Source organism: Hyperoodon ampullatus, assembly GCF_949752795.1.
Source record: "Hyperoodon ampullatus genome assembly, chromosome: 13".
NCBI lineage: Eukaryota > Metazoa > Chordata > Mammalia > Artiodactyla > Ziphiidae > Hyperoodon > Hyperoodon ampullatus.
In genome coordinates, this window is record NC_136926.1 from 40,994,101 (window position 1) to 41,009,209 (window position 15,109).

Below are 15,109 nucleotides of genomic sequence, written 5' to 3' on the forward strand. Positions count from 1 at the left end.
ACCATACTGTCTTGATTACTGTAGCTTTGTAGTATAGTCTGAAGCCAGGGAGCCTGATTCCTCCAGTTCCATTTTTCTTTCTCAAGATTGCTTTGGCTATTCGGGGTCTTTTGTGTTTTCATACAAATTGTGAAATTTTTTATTCTAGTTCTGTGAAAAATGCCATTGGTAGTTTGATAGGGATGCATTGACTCTGTAGATAGTCTTGGGTAGTACAGTCATTTTTACAGTGTTGATTCTTCCAATCCAAGAACATGGTATATCTCTCCATCTGTTTGTATCATCTTTAATTTCTTTCATCAGTGTCTTATAGTTTTCTGCATACAGGTCTTTTGTCTACTTAGGTAAGTTTATTCCTAGATATTTTATTCTCTTTGTTGCAATGATAAATGGGAGTGTTTCCTTAATTTCTCTTTCAAATTTTTTGTCATTAGTGTATAGGAATGCAAGAGATTTCTGTACATTAATTTTGTATCCTACTACTTTACATGAGGTTGGATCATTTTTTTCCAAGGATCGGTAGACAATCTGAGAGCATTAATCTGAACCCAGGGAAGCAGATTTTTCAAGATCAAAGAGCAAGTGTTTGAGACAAAACTGGCTGAACTTAGGGTTTTCAGTAATTGGTGTGACAATTCTTCCTTCCACAGTGAAGTAAGCAAAGGGGCTTCTTAGAGCAAAGGATAATCTCTGTGACCAAGATCAGTGGTTCTCAAAGTGCGGTTGAGAACCCATGGGGTTCCCAAGACCTTTCAGGAGGTCCACAAGCTCTTAGGTCCTTTTTCCTATTACAGATCTATGGGAGGCCAGATTTTCTTCAAATACTTCAAACAAAACAACATATTACAACAAACTGAAGAAGTGGCTATGAGAATCCAGATGTTTTCTATGAAGGCAGACATTGAATGAGATTTTAAAAATGTAAATCAAAGCCACTCTTCTCACTATAATTTTTATGTTTTGGAAAATATAGTTTTTTTTCATAAAATATGGTATTTATGTTAGCATGTAATGGTTTATTATTTTAAATGAATTAGTAATATGTATTTAAAATATTTCTCAGCCTTAATTTTTAATATGGTATTTCTTAATTAATAGACATAGCCCACGTAAAGAAAAGCTTTTGAAAGTCCTCCATAATTTTTAAAAATGTAAAGGTATCTTGAGACTAAAATTTGAGAACAATTGCCCTAGAGATTTTGGCTTCTAGTGTCGAGTTGGGAACATTCACAATCAACTAGTAGCTCTGAGACTTTAAAAAATATATATGGGGGCTTCTGTGGTGGCACAGTGGTTGAGAGTCCGCCTGCCGATGCAGGGGACACGGGATCGTGCCCCGGTCCAGGAAGATCCTACATGCCATGGGGCGGCTGGGCGCATGAGCCATGGCTGCTGAGCCTGCATGTCCGGAGCCTGTGCTCTGCAACGGGAGAGGCCACAACAGTGAGAGGCCCACGTACCGCAAAAAAAAAAAAAAAAATTACATATATATATATATATATATATATATATATATATATGACTCTTACCATACTATTTTATGTGAAAAATATACAGATGAAAATCCCTTATTTTTTTTCCCCTAGGAAATAAAAGGATCCCACAGGGTCTGAGTACTGCCTCTCTCTCTAACTAGATGAGCTCATTGTTCAAATGGCTCTACTGGGCTAGTTAGTAAGGTGGCAGAGTCTTCTTGTGAAAGTCACTATGAAATCTCTTCCTTGGGGTTGGGGAGTGAGGGGGGGTGAGGATAAGCCCCACTTCTTAACATGTTAGCAGATTTGTTTAACACCCATGTTCATGAACAATGAACTCATACTAGGCATTTTGCTAAGCATATAGACTCTCAGGGTTCACAAGTCAAGCCAGATATAAGTTTTGAGGGAAGGGGGTGGGAGTGGACTGCAGGGACTCCTGGGGTCCATCATGGAGGCATACTGGGATTCAAGAGTGGGAGGATGAAGAAACTGGACCAAAGCCGTGCTTCATCTCTCCCATACGTTTGCATTGTCCTGGCCATGGGCAAAGAGTGATGAGGATGAACAAGAAAATCAGTAAGAGGGAGAGAAATCAGGAAAAGAGGGGGTGAGTCGAGATGGCACAGGAGAAGGAGGTGCTACACTCTACCAAGCAGCCGCTCAGGTCTCAGTTCTGCAGCCGTGAGCTCTCCAAGATCTGGAACCAGGGCTGTGTCACTCGCGGGAGACGCTCAGGGCTGTACTATTGGCTCTTGCTCCTGGAAGAGCTTAGCCCACGATGATTGTTGTTTGACATCAGACTTCTCTGAATGTACAGACTTGAAGGTGCTGTGTAGGCTGGTTGAAATTCAAGGGTATAATGATTAAGATGTGACAAAGATTAATGTATAGATTCGGTGGAAAGAGAAAAAATGATTATTTTGGTTTTGAACATGATAAGCTTGAGAGGCTGCATCCAATTAGAGATGTCCAGTAGGCAGTTAGAAATGGGATCTGGATCTTGGGAGAGGTGTGGCTAGATGTGTTGCCTTGGGAACCAGCATCATATAGAGGTGATGGAGGGTGTGGACAGATGCAGCGACCTGAGTAACTGTATGTCCTTTGCTTTATCAGCTTTTCCAGGTGGCCTATATTTTAATCAAATTTGCAAATTCTCCTCGCCCTGATCTTTGGGTCTTGGAAAGATCTGTCGACTTCGGAAGCACCTACTCACCTTGGCAATATTTTGCTCGTAAGTAATCTAGCCTACCATGTTATGAGGGGTTTGAATTATTGGCAGCAGATCAAGACTGTGGGTTTAAGTAGAAAATTAGTCTCTCAGTGTGGCTAGTCAGGGGCTGATCAATTTTAACTTTCTAGGTTACCCTTGGAACATCCCTGTTTCTCAAGCGCATTTGCATGAATTCCAAGGATACACATGTATAACTGGGGTTGAAACACCTCTTATGATAATGGTTCTTGCTACTATTTAGGGGGAAGCAGTGTACCTATAACTGGGCCATAGCTTCAGTCCATTTTCTTTTTTTAATATATATATATTTAAAAATTTTTATTTATTGTATTTATTTGTTTTTAGCTGCGTTGGGTCTTCGTTGCTGCATGTGGGCTTTCTCTAGTTGCTGCGAGCGGGGGCTACTGTTTGTTGCAGTATGTGTGCTTCTCATTGCGGTGGCTTCTGTTGTGGAGCACGGGCTCTAAGCGCACGGGCTTCAGTAGTTGTGGCACGAGAGCTCATTAGTTGTGGCGTATGGGCTTAGTTGCTCCGCGGCACGTGGGATCTTCCTGGACCAGGGATCCAACCCGTGTCCCCTGCATTGGCAGGTGGATTCTTAACCACTGTGCCACCAGGGAAGTCCCTATTTTTAAAAATATTTTATTTATTTATTTATTAATTTGGTTGTGCCGGGTCTTAGTTGCAGCAGGCGGGCTCCTTAGTTGAGGCATGTGGGCTCTTAGTTGTGGCAATTCATGTGGGATCTAGCTCCCTGACCAGGAAGCAAACCCGGGCCCCCTGCCTTGGGACCGTGGAGTCTTAACCACTGCACCACCAGGGAAGTCCCAGTCCATTCCCTTTTATGTAGAATTAGGAACTAAGCTCCATCTTTATGGATCCTGCCTTTCACATTACTTACCTTGACCTTGTCTTTTTCACTAATGAAGAATGTCTGGGTCTCTGAACCCTGTGACAAATTGAGGTGGACAGGAATTTGGCTTACAAAGGCATTGGGTTTTCCAGGAATGCTCCTTAGAGGGTAAACTTGCCTAATGAGGAGTGAGGATTTAGAGCCAGATCTCCAAACATTTCTGTTGAAAGTCACGTGGCCTGAAATGGCTTGGTATTTTCTTTCGTGAATTAAGAATTTCATTCTAAGCTTCTGTCTAAAAATCTTAAATGCTTCTCTGTTCTTCCCCTTTTCATGTATATTCTTAAGTAAACATAAGATTTCTTAAGAGATTTACAGCAAGATGATAATATTTTATTTTACAATATTAACATGTTTCCTTCCTAGATTCTAAAGTAGACTGTTTGGAACAGTTTGGACAGGAAGCAAATAGGGCGATCACGCGAGACGATGATGTACTTTGTACTACTTATTATTCCCGGATCGTGCCATTGGAGAATGGTGAGGTAAGTAGATTTGGGAGGCCTTGAGAGATAAGACTCAGAAATGAACATGAAGATGCCACATTTTTCATAATTGTGAAACTTGCACTTTCAAGGAAATCTAACCTAGATGGAAAGGAATCACATCAAAGACTCAGATTGAGTTGGGTTGGATATCTTTTTTTTTTTAATTGAGGTATAATTGACATTGCAAATTCTATTTGAGGTCTAATTTTCCTTGGGAATTCAGGATTCTGGATTCACGGCCCCCAGGTCTTGAACTCTTTTTTCTGGTGGACTATTTAGAAAGTGGGTCACTGGTGATTGTGGTGAAGACCTCTCCCACTGCTTCACAAGCACATTGCCTCCCGTAAGAGTGGGGAGAGGAGGGGTTGATGGCAGAACTAATCCCTGATCCTTTTTGGCAGGATGGGCATCATCTATAGGGGAGAAAACAATTGCTGTCTCATTGGGGTTGCATGTGGTCCTTGTGAAGTCACCCAGGCTGTTGTTAGGGAAGATGAGAAAAGGGAGTGGGGAAGATCAGAGAAGCATCCCATGGAGTGAGTTTCCAATGAACTTCTTTAAAGGGTGTCAGTCTCATTCTCCTTAGGTAGAGGGATCTTTCTTGAGCAGCTGTATCTAGTATCTTCCAGTGATTGGTCAGTGTTCCATGTCTCAGTAACTGGTTGGGACTTGGACTTCATCGCCTCAAGCTTTAAAACAAAACCTGGGGGACTTCCCTGACGGTCCAGTGGTTAAGACTTCGCGATTCCACTGCAGGGGTTGCGATCCCTGGTCGGGGAACTAAGATCTCGCATGCTGCGTGGTGTGGGCAAAAAAAAAAACAAAAAACCTAAACCTGGGTTTTATATAGATTTTTTTTTTGTCCTGTTCACTGCCAACTTTATATCCAAAGACTTCCTTTTTTCACCCTCTTTCGGGATTTTAGATTACTTTAGCTTTGTTTCTTTGATGCAGCTTGACAAAAATTGTTTCTTTATATTTGTAGATTTTAATGTTATACTTTGAACATTTCATAGTGTTTATAGCCCCACAATGACAGTGATAGAACAAAGGGTTTGTAAATGAAATGATTTACAAAACCTGAGAGCCCAAGTTTTGAAACATCTAATGACTCAGAGAAACCAAGTTAAGTGTTTGGGGGCATGTGAGTTATTTTTAGCTACTTGCAGCTAAGTTTTGATAAAAGGATTTTTCCCCCTCTATCTGTGTGTGGTTCTTTTAGGTTGTGGTGTCCTTGATAAATGGTCGTCCAGGTGCAAAAAATTTTACTTTCTCTCACACCCTGAGGGAGTTCACCAAGGCAACAAACATCCGCCTGCGTTTCCTCCGAACCAACACTCTTCTTGGACACCTCATCTCCAAAGCACAGAGAGATCCAACCGTCACTCGGCGGGTGAGTAGTGCTTTTAAGTGCCAAGACAGCAGCTTTTGGTACCTTGTTTGCTTATCAAATTCATTGCCTCGAACTCCTTCAAGTAAACTTTATAGCCAGTAATGGCATAGGCGTAAGAGTTGTTCTTGTCTGAAATACTAGGTATAGCTTAGAAGTTTGGTGGTTAAAGACAGATCATACTCAGAGAAGATGAAAGGCAAAAGAGGACAGCCACCCTGGTATTAGTCTGCTATTATGACAAATAATCCCCAAGTCTCAGAGGCGAACACAATAAAGGTTAATTTTTTGCTCTTGTCACAGTCTAATGTGGTTCAGCAGGTGGGATCAGCTCCACACAGTTATTCAGGGAACGAGGCTGTTTCTCTGTAGAGGCACAGCCATCCTGTAGGACCTCGGTCCTCCTCTGCACCTCCTGCGCCTGGTCAGCAGATGAGGGAAGAGAGAAAGAGCATAGGGAGGAACCATCTCCTAACCGCAGAGCTCACTTCCATTGGCAGGAACTGGTCGTAGAGCCCCGTGGAGATGCAGGAGGCTGGGTAATGTAATCGAGCCAAAGCAGAGGGGTGTGGGCGTCGGTGAGCAGAAGTACCCTCCACTAGGGTTAGATGAACATCGTTTACTCTCAGTGTCAGGACGGTATCCTGTCACCTGGGCACAGAGGGAACCAGCAGAATAAATACCCTGAGCTCACTCTTCTCCCACCCTCCCATTCCCTCCCAGTTCCTCCCAATGGTCAAACCTAACAGGAGGCCAGAGAGCAAGAGGCCCTTGTCATCCCATAAAGTTTAGCCCTAGGGCAAAGGGCAGGGTGGAGAGGGGTGGAGAGTGGACCTGGGAGGGTGAATGGAAGATGCCAGCTTACCTTATAGAGTTTGGCTTCTTAGGGAAGTAAGTCAGGGAGCTGGGAAAGGAAGGGAGAGAGAAAAGTTAAGTTTTGCTACAGTTTTGAGCATTTTCCAAAAAGACCAGTCATCTGGAGTGTAGGTGGCCTGTTTTCTGACTTTTTAAGCCCCCTTAGCTCCCTCTGAGCCGTTGTATGTGGGAACTACAGCTGGATCCAAGAACACAATTTACAAGGGCGAGCCGGGCTTTCTGATCAACTGTAGCCAGACTGCGTTTCCATTCCTCCAGGTGTTTTGGAGCCTCGCCACAAATGTACCTCACCACTTTTTTTTTTGTCTTTTTAGGGTTGAGAGATTGGTACTCGTATGCATGTAGATTTCTTTTCACTTAGGTGAACGTAGTCTTCTCTATGAAGTAATTTTTTGTGGAACGCATCACATATATAATCTTGACACTCCCTCCCCAGCGGTCTAGGTTGCTTCTTTAAGTGGACGAGCCAGAATACCAGGTGTCCTATCACACGTATCATGTGTGCTGGGGTGAAGGCTGATGGAGGGCTTCTCTCTTGCCGCTGCTGCCCTAACCCATGTGTAGAGAAAAATTTCTGTGGTGATCAGCATGAAAGCTTCTGAGTGTGAACTTGTCACAGAAGCCCTCCAATACTGAATTGTATCCATGTGAACAAGAGGGATTGTTGATGCCTTTAGACTAAGTAAGACGTTGCCGGGAAGCTAAGATACTTAACAGCTTTTAGGGAGATCAGAACAGAACCCCAACCCTGAGTGACTGTGGGAAGGTTTAGGATGACTAATCTCAGCAACAACAAAAAGATACAAAACCCCTCTTGTCCCTGTGAATTCACAGACTTCCTCACTGACAGATATTCTCACTGGTGGCATGACCTCAGTGAGAAAGATGATTTCACACCCTCTGAATTCCTTACTGAGTCCTGTGCCTCCTGCCGAGTCTGAGAAGTAAGGGAGCTGGCGGATGGTGCCACCTATGGTCACAAGTGGAGAGGCCTCCACCATGCTGGAGACATGCCTTGTCCATGAGATGGCCTATGCATATCGTTGGCCTGGTCTAGGGACCGAGCCTCAGCTGGGTCTGAAACTGTCTGGCCTTTTGGAGCTTGAACCTCTGCCTTTGGCTTTATTAACCCTGACCTAGCAAGGCTTCTGCAACTGCTAGCGGGTCCTGCCAGTCTCAGCGCTGTATCTGATCCATCTTTGTGAATATTCTCTCCTTTCCTGAAGCCTAAACACAGTAGTTACAAAATTTTTATTATAAAAATTATGTTTTTTGGTAAATAGATATGTCCAATTTATGGAACTCAGATTTACATTTAAAAAAGAGAGAAACTAGGAAGCACTTAATCCCTTTCCCAAAGGCTATAGGGTATGATTCTTTTCCGAGGTAATTTCCCTCTGTGCATTTAAAGCATTTGATTTTTAAAAATGGGCAAATTCAGCAGTGTGCTATTAAATTTGATTGGGGAATGTATTTGCTTTGTAAGAAAAGTTACACCCAAACGTGGCTCCTTTTGTTTTGAGGGAGGCTCAGGAGTACAGGATGGAAGGAAGCAGGGTCAATACAGATGTATGTTAAAGGTTAGTAAAGGAAAGTTTACATTGGGGTTTAGTAAAACTGACACGTTCTGTTTTCTGTTCTATAGTATTATTATAGCATAAAGGATATCAGCATTGGTGGGCGGTGTGTTTGCAATGGCCATGCTGAAGTGTGCAGTGCAAACAATCCTGAAAAACTGTGAGTACATTGTACACATTTTTCAGCTTTCTATGAATAAATCTAATTGTTTCAGTAGATGTTTACATCCTATTAAATACTTCCTAAGTTCCTGGCCGCAATAAGAATGTTGCAATGTCAACAAGTAGGTGATGTGTATGTCTCCCCTCCTCCACCCCCACATTTCCCTCTCACCTGCAACCAGCCCGTAGCAGACATAGTTAATCAATCACAGCACTCTCTGCATGATCAGGTACAAAGCCACCCAAACCCCCTTCCCCCACCCCTGCTCCAGACAGTGCCCCAGGCAGCCACAAATAATTGAGTAGAGTTGGCAAGAAAAATAATATTTGTTTGTCATCCCTGGTCTAGTGAGATCAGGGGTATATGTTTTCAAATCCTTTTTCATCTTTAAAATTGTGGTGAAGTGTACATAATATAAAGTTTACCGCCTTAACCTTTCTTAAGTGGGGGTGGTTTAAGTTCACTAGTGTTCAGTTCCTTCACATTGTTGTGCAGCCAAGAACTCTTTTCATTGTGCAGAACTGAAACTCTGTACACATTAAACAGCAGCTCTGCATTCCCTCCTCCCAGCAACCCCTGGCAACACCATTCTACTCAATGAATTTGACTACTCTTAAGTGCCTTGTAGAAGTGGAATCACACAATATTTGTCTTTTTGTGACTGGTTTATTTCACTTCGCATACTGTCCTCACTATAGCACGTGTCAGAATTTCCTTCCTTTTTAAGGCTGAATAATATTTCATTATATATACACCACGTTTTGCTTACCTGTTCATCTGTTGATGGACACTTAGGTTACTGCCATCTTTTAGCTATTGTGAATAATTCTGCTATGAACATGGGTGTAACACTGTTTTGCTTTTAACTGAGGTATATTTCACATACAGTAAGATGCATGGATCTCAAATATTGTGTTATGCAATTGTATACACTCGTGTTATCACCTTAGGAAGGATACTTTGAAGGGCTGGAAATTACCAGACACTGGATATAGTAATGATCGTCTCTCAGTGTTTTATTTAAAGTCTCCAATTCCACATGAGCAGCATTTACCAGGGGTACATTTTACTGTTAGTCAAATTCAGGTTTGTACATCATAAGGCCTAGTTCATGGTCAGGCAGAGGTGCCAGCTACCAACTTGTGTGGTAAGTTTGTGGCGCCCTTCTCCCTGTCTAGAAACAATCCCTAAGGCTGTCAGCCCTCCTTCAGGGATCCGGTGGTGCTCTCTGAGATAGCAGTGTGAATCCATCAACTGACTAGCCCTTAATCAGCAAGGAGCTTATTAATGATTAAACCATCACTGCCATGTAGACTCCTGAAGGGTAGGCCCTAAGGCACTAGAAACCGGGTCAGGGAAGACCTGAGTTGGAACAAGAGGGGAGAAAAGAGGTCACTCTTGGTCCCTGAGCCTGAGATAAAGTGGTGCCACCTGGGAGAGGAGGAGAAGCCATCGGAGAGGGGTTGAGCTTCCCACTTGGAAGAGCTGCCGAGCCCTGTGCCCTTGGCAGACCTGGGGGGTTCTGCACTGAGCAGTTTACTGCTCCCAGTGTGTGTGAGTGGAGAGGCTGTCTCCCCATCCCTCAGTGAAAGGCTCCGTTTTCCACTGGTCTATATCAACACAACTGCCTTGCCTCCCCCTGCCTGTTGTGACCTGCACAAATGACTCATGGAGGCCTCCATGAAAAGGAAAGAATCTTATATTGAAGGGGATTCAGTGACAATGGAGGGAGCCATGGCTGGACAATCAGAAATCAAGCAGAACCTATTGATGAGGCAGAGGAGGATTTAATCAAGCATGGGTACCATGCTGACTTTGATGTATGGGAACATGGATGGATCACAGATTTAATTCTGAGCTTCCTGGCAGTCAACTCAAAAAGGGAGACCTGCTCAGTTTCATATTTCACTATGATCATAATCTAAAAAGTAATCAGTTGTGTAGGAGAAGATGAGTGTTGATGCTAGGGCCAGATGAGAAATCTACCTGGAGGTGGATGGAGTGGCCATCGCGAAGAGGATTTTCCAGTCAACATCTTCAATAACATCCTTACAACTGATGCAAGGACAAATTTTCTACATCAACCATCAACCTGGGCTGAGAGTCAGAAAAAGCAATTATTTGGGAGTGACAATATGATTCAGACAAGTTCCCAGCTCTGTTTTCTTTTTCAGTGCTCAATGTGAATCTTCCTATAAGAGTAGTTGGGCTCCACAATAAACCCCTCCTCCAAAAAAAAAAAAAAAAACGTAGTAGGGCTATATGTTCTTCAAGCAATTTCCCCTAAATATTCTTTCAGTTCAGCTTGCAAATAAACACGTCATTGGCAATGAGCTGAAATTGCATCTCTGACAAAAGCCCATTTGGACTCCAGCTGTTCTGTGCTGCCAGTTAAATCTATGTCCATTTGCTTTAACGGGGATCTGAGTTGGGAGAGGGATGACACCTTCCCGTAGGAGCATAACCATCCCACCTCCCCTCAGAACAGCTGAGGGGATCCCCATGGGCACAGCTAAGAGTCTTCTTAGACTCTGTTTTGAATCCTCTTTCAAGCACAGACGAATGGAAGCTCAGAGTGTGGAGTTCTCATCCAACACCATGGCTACAACGATTTCATTTTAGCTCAGAAACATTCTAAGGCAGGTGTATAGTTCTTTGAATGTCGAGTTTTGTCTTTACCCCATTGCCTTGTTGAGTAATCTGAGCTTTGGTTCCTGTGATGGAGCTGTTTATTGGAGCTAGCATGGACTCTTGTAGCAGGGTCCTCTGAGATCTTGTTAGTAACTGTCTCTTGGATTTGGTGAATCTCTGCACTAGACCCCGGGTTGAAAGTAAAAAACCTGACCCCTCTCACAGGACTACTCTAGATTTTTGTGAAGATGTTGATATTCAACACACCTCAGTACACTCAACACTTGCTTGCTCCTGTGTTGATTTATCATTATATAACATAATAGAGAAGAAACAGCTGGGACTTTGGAGTCAGACAAACTTAAGTTAGAAATCTGGCCCTCGGTTTATCATCTCCTGACCTTTGGCAAGTGTTTAAATATCTCCGGATCTTAGTGTCACCACCTGTAAAATGGAGATAGTAAGCGAGATCGGGGGACTTGAAATAGCGTCTGCAAAGTGCTTTGTTCTCATAATCACTCAATGGTACCATGGGTGACCATGCTGACTCAGTTTTTCACACAGGAGCAACGGATCTTATACTTCAGTTAAACAAACAAACAAACAAACAACTTTTCAGTAACTGAGGTGTGCTTTGCTACATGCCCAGGTTTCGGTGTGAATGCCAGCACCACACCTGTGGGGAGACATGTGATCGCTGTTGTGCAGGGTACAATCAGAGGCACTGGCGGCCTGCCACGCGGGAACAGAGCAATGAGTGTGAAGGTGAGTGTGGGGGAGGGGTGCTAGGAAGCGAGGCCCCACCCATGGTCCCCATCCCCCCCATCTCTAAGGACTGATGCAGTGTTTTCCCTGTGCTCATGAAGAGGGTGAGATCATGTCAGTCTTAGGGGCTCAGAACTGTCTGATGCAGCAAATAACTCACAGACTGGAGGTAACAGTGCCCCACTCTAAATTCAGATACAAATATGAGAACAAAAATAACAACAGTAACGCTCGTTAATATATATTAAGCATTCACTATATGCAAGGATTGGGCTTTGACAATTGGCCTTTCTTTTTAGCAATCTAAAATGTGTTGCAGCCACTATTAAATGGTAAACCCTTATCATTTCTTAGGATGTGATACTGGATTGGAATCCTAATTATTCTGAGGACCGAGATTCAGAGAAGGTGGTGAGATTGATGTCTAAACAGAGAGCTGGAAGTATTGAGGGAATAGGACTGAGGGGGATGCAGGATGGAGGGGACCAGAGAAGGAAGGAAGAAAGAGTAGAGGCTGCTTTTAACTATGGGCACAATATAAAGTAAGAAGACTGTTATTTAAACAAACAAGCCCATGACATCCAACTGAAGATTTTCTTTTAAACCCATCTTCTTAGAAGGCCATATATTTATTCCAATTGCTGGAAACATTTTTGGAACTTTTAGTTATTGGCTTTGGAGACTGTGGCCTATTTTTTCTGAATATTCTTAGCATTTGAAGACGGATTTGTTTTTTTGAAGTGACCAAAAGGCGTTTGGATCCAGGTGTGTTGAACTAGATGTGTAAGAAAGAATCTGTACTTTATACTTTATGGCCAAATAGTTCTTGTAATTTTAAGAGATGAGACTGATGATCTCTGTGACCAGCAAAATTACTGAAAATGCATTTCCAGTGGGGAATTCTGAGCACGCTTTGAGAGATGCTAACATTGTTGGAAGGTGTTGCCCAAGGTGAACGCTCAGGTGATCTCTAGGTCCAGGTTGTTACCCGGATGGCCATTCTCACTTTAGAGTCATAGTTAACAGGTTCCTGTGCAGTGAATTCCTGAGTCCTCACCCCTAGATAACAGGGCCCCAAAGAGGGAAAAGTAATAATCGGGGGTTGTTTCTTCCAATACCTTCAGGTGCTGGTTTAGGATACTTTGACTGAATAAGTACACTTTTCTTTTTACACTTGCCAAAATGGTTAAAAATTATAAACAGCCTATGGAAATCAGACCTGTTAAGATATTTGTTAGATGCTTTCTAAATTCCATTTGAGTTACTGCAATTCAAAATAAATAGACTTCTTAAGAAATAACTGACATAGTAAATGTAAATGCTTAGAATTTTAAAAAAAATCATGGCACCACTGAGGAAATGAAAATAAGAAAGGGCTTAGTCTGTTAAAAACAGGGTAACTTGAAAACCTAATCCTAATAGATTTATCCGAGAACTTGGTTAAAACACATAAATTCCTAGAAAGACTTGGAAAATTGGATCTAGGTGGAAAGTAGTGAATATATATTCTGCCTAAGAGAGAATGAGTGTTTTACTTGTTAGACCTTTTTTCATCTTGGCAATGATGAAAATCCTAAATGGGGTTTAAATTATATTTCCTAATTTTAGAAGCATCATACAGTACTTGTAGATAACTTGGAATTTTTTTTTAAGTAAAATCATTAATACTTTTACTACCCAAAGAGAACCACTATTAATATTTTGTTAGGTATTTTTTTCATGCATACTTTAAATGCTCAAGGGTATATTATTTATACAATTTTATATCCTGAGCTTTTTCACTTGATATTTTAAAATATTTTCCCATATCATTAAAAACTCTTTGACATCTTTTTTGATGGCACATATTCAATAGTATTGTCGTTCTCTGGATTCAAGTGTATCTAAAAAGTGTTTGAGTACTTACTGTGTGCTGGGGACGATGCTCTATTACAGACAACACAGGAGCAGTTCTTGACTTCACAGAACTGACAGGCAAGCAAATATACTGTTGTTTGCTTAGTCATTTCCCTATAATTAGATGTTAGGATTATTTCCAATTGATCACTATTATAGATAGTGCTGGGATGAAAGGCTTAGAGTGTTGACTGGGAATAGGTTTTGGAGTCACAGAAAGACAAGTCAGGATCCTGCCTCTCTTACTCGTGAAGTCTGTGACTACGTGCACGTCCCTTAACCTCTCTAAGCCTCAGCCTCCCCGTCTGGGCTACAGGCATAATAGCACCACCCTTAGAAAGTTATTGTGCAGATTAAATGAGATAATGCATGTAAAATGCTTTTCACAGTGTACCAAGAACTCAGTTATTCTTATTTATTTATTTATTTATTTATTTATTTATTTATTTATTTATTTATAGGCTGCCTTGAGTCTTAGTTGTGGCACACGGGATCTTTGTTGAGGCACGCGGGATCTTTTTTCGTTGCAGTGCGTAGGCTCTTTGTTGTGGTGTGTGGGCTACTCTCTAGCTGTGGAGTGTGGTTTTTCTCTTCTCTAGTTGTGGTGCGTGGGTTCCAGAGCGCATGGCCTCTGTAGTTTGTGGCAATGCAGGCAGTAGTTGAGGTGCACGAGCTCAGTAGTTGTGGCACTCGGGCTTTAGTTGCTCTGCGGCATGTGGGATCTTAGTTCTCTGACCAGGGATTGAACCTGCGTCCCCTGCATTGTAAGGCGGATTCTTTACCACTGGACCACCAGGGAAGTCCCTCAGTTATTCTTGACAATAGCAGTAGTAGTAATATTCTCTTTGTGCATAAAGCTTAATTGGCATTTTGGTTTAACTTAATTTGTAATTATATATCTTATTTTTTAAAAAAGAGAAACCTCTCTCACTTAATATCAGATAAAAGAAGGTATAAATTGCATATGATTATAGGCGGGTCTTTGTGTAAAAATCCCCCAAATTTTCCACTGGGGGTATCCCTGGTGTTCCAGAATAGACATTCTTGTAGCTCAGTGAGCAACAATACTCTCTGGGGGAATTTACTAAGGGTCTCATAGTCACGGTGCAGTACTAACTTAGAATGCTCTTTTTTCAGCATGCAACTGCCATGGCCACGCCATCGACTGCTACTATGATCCAGAAGTTGAGAGGCAGCAGGCAAGCTTGAATAGCCAAGGCATCTATGCAGGTGGAGGGGTTTGCATTGACTGTCAGGTGAGGCACTATTTAAGTCAAAGTAGGAAATGAACACTCAGTAAGCCCTGCTCTAAAAAGATGTCAAGAAAGTGATATGTAATTCTAAGGGTTTTCTGATGCCATTTCTCCACTTTTGTACACAGAAAGCTTCGTTAGCTGGATGTAATTTAGGGAAAACGGACTGACGCATGTTTGTCCAAACTCCATTGATTACATTCTTCATTTGGGTCTTTGCCTAAATGGAGGGGAGAATTCCTGGCTGTCATCCTGACTGCTATCCATCTTATATTAGAAAGGCTCTAAGACAGGAGGGCAAATAGGTATCAACTTCTGTGCTGACTCTAAATCCTATTTTCAAATGGATTCTGAATCTAGAGGAAGTATATCATGATCAATTAATGATGTCTGCTGTTGACACTAAATAAGAAAAATGGATTTTTCATCCCTCCTATAAGGACGATTG

The 15,109-nt window shown here is 42.1% G+C and overlaps 1 protein-coding gene across 2 annotated transcripts in view; it reads left to right on the forward strand.

The window, feature by feature from the left end:
* Window positions 1-15,109, forward strand: part of LAMA3 (laminin subunit alpha 3) — a gene marked incomplete at its 5' end in the record, with an annotated part of 254,689 nt that overhangs the window by 51,511 nt on the left and 188,069 nt on the right. For both annotated transcript variants that reach the window (XM_079717942.1, XM_079717943.1), the window contains 6 exons: window positions 2,592-2,709; window positions 3,989-4,107; window positions 5,333-5,503; window positions 8,022-8,113; window positions 11,397-11,512; window positions 14,546-14,664. In XM_079717942.1, the coding sequence (XP_079574068.1) occupies window positions 2,592-2,709; window positions 3,989-4,107; window positions 5,333-5,503; window positions 8,022-8,113; window positions 11,397-11,512; window positions 14,546-14,664 (735 nt within the window). The remainder of the gene's footprint in view (window positions 1-2,591; window positions 2,710-3,988; window positions 4,108-5,332; window positions 5,504-8,021; window positions 8,114-11,396; window positions 11,513-14,545; window positions 14,665-15,109) is intronic.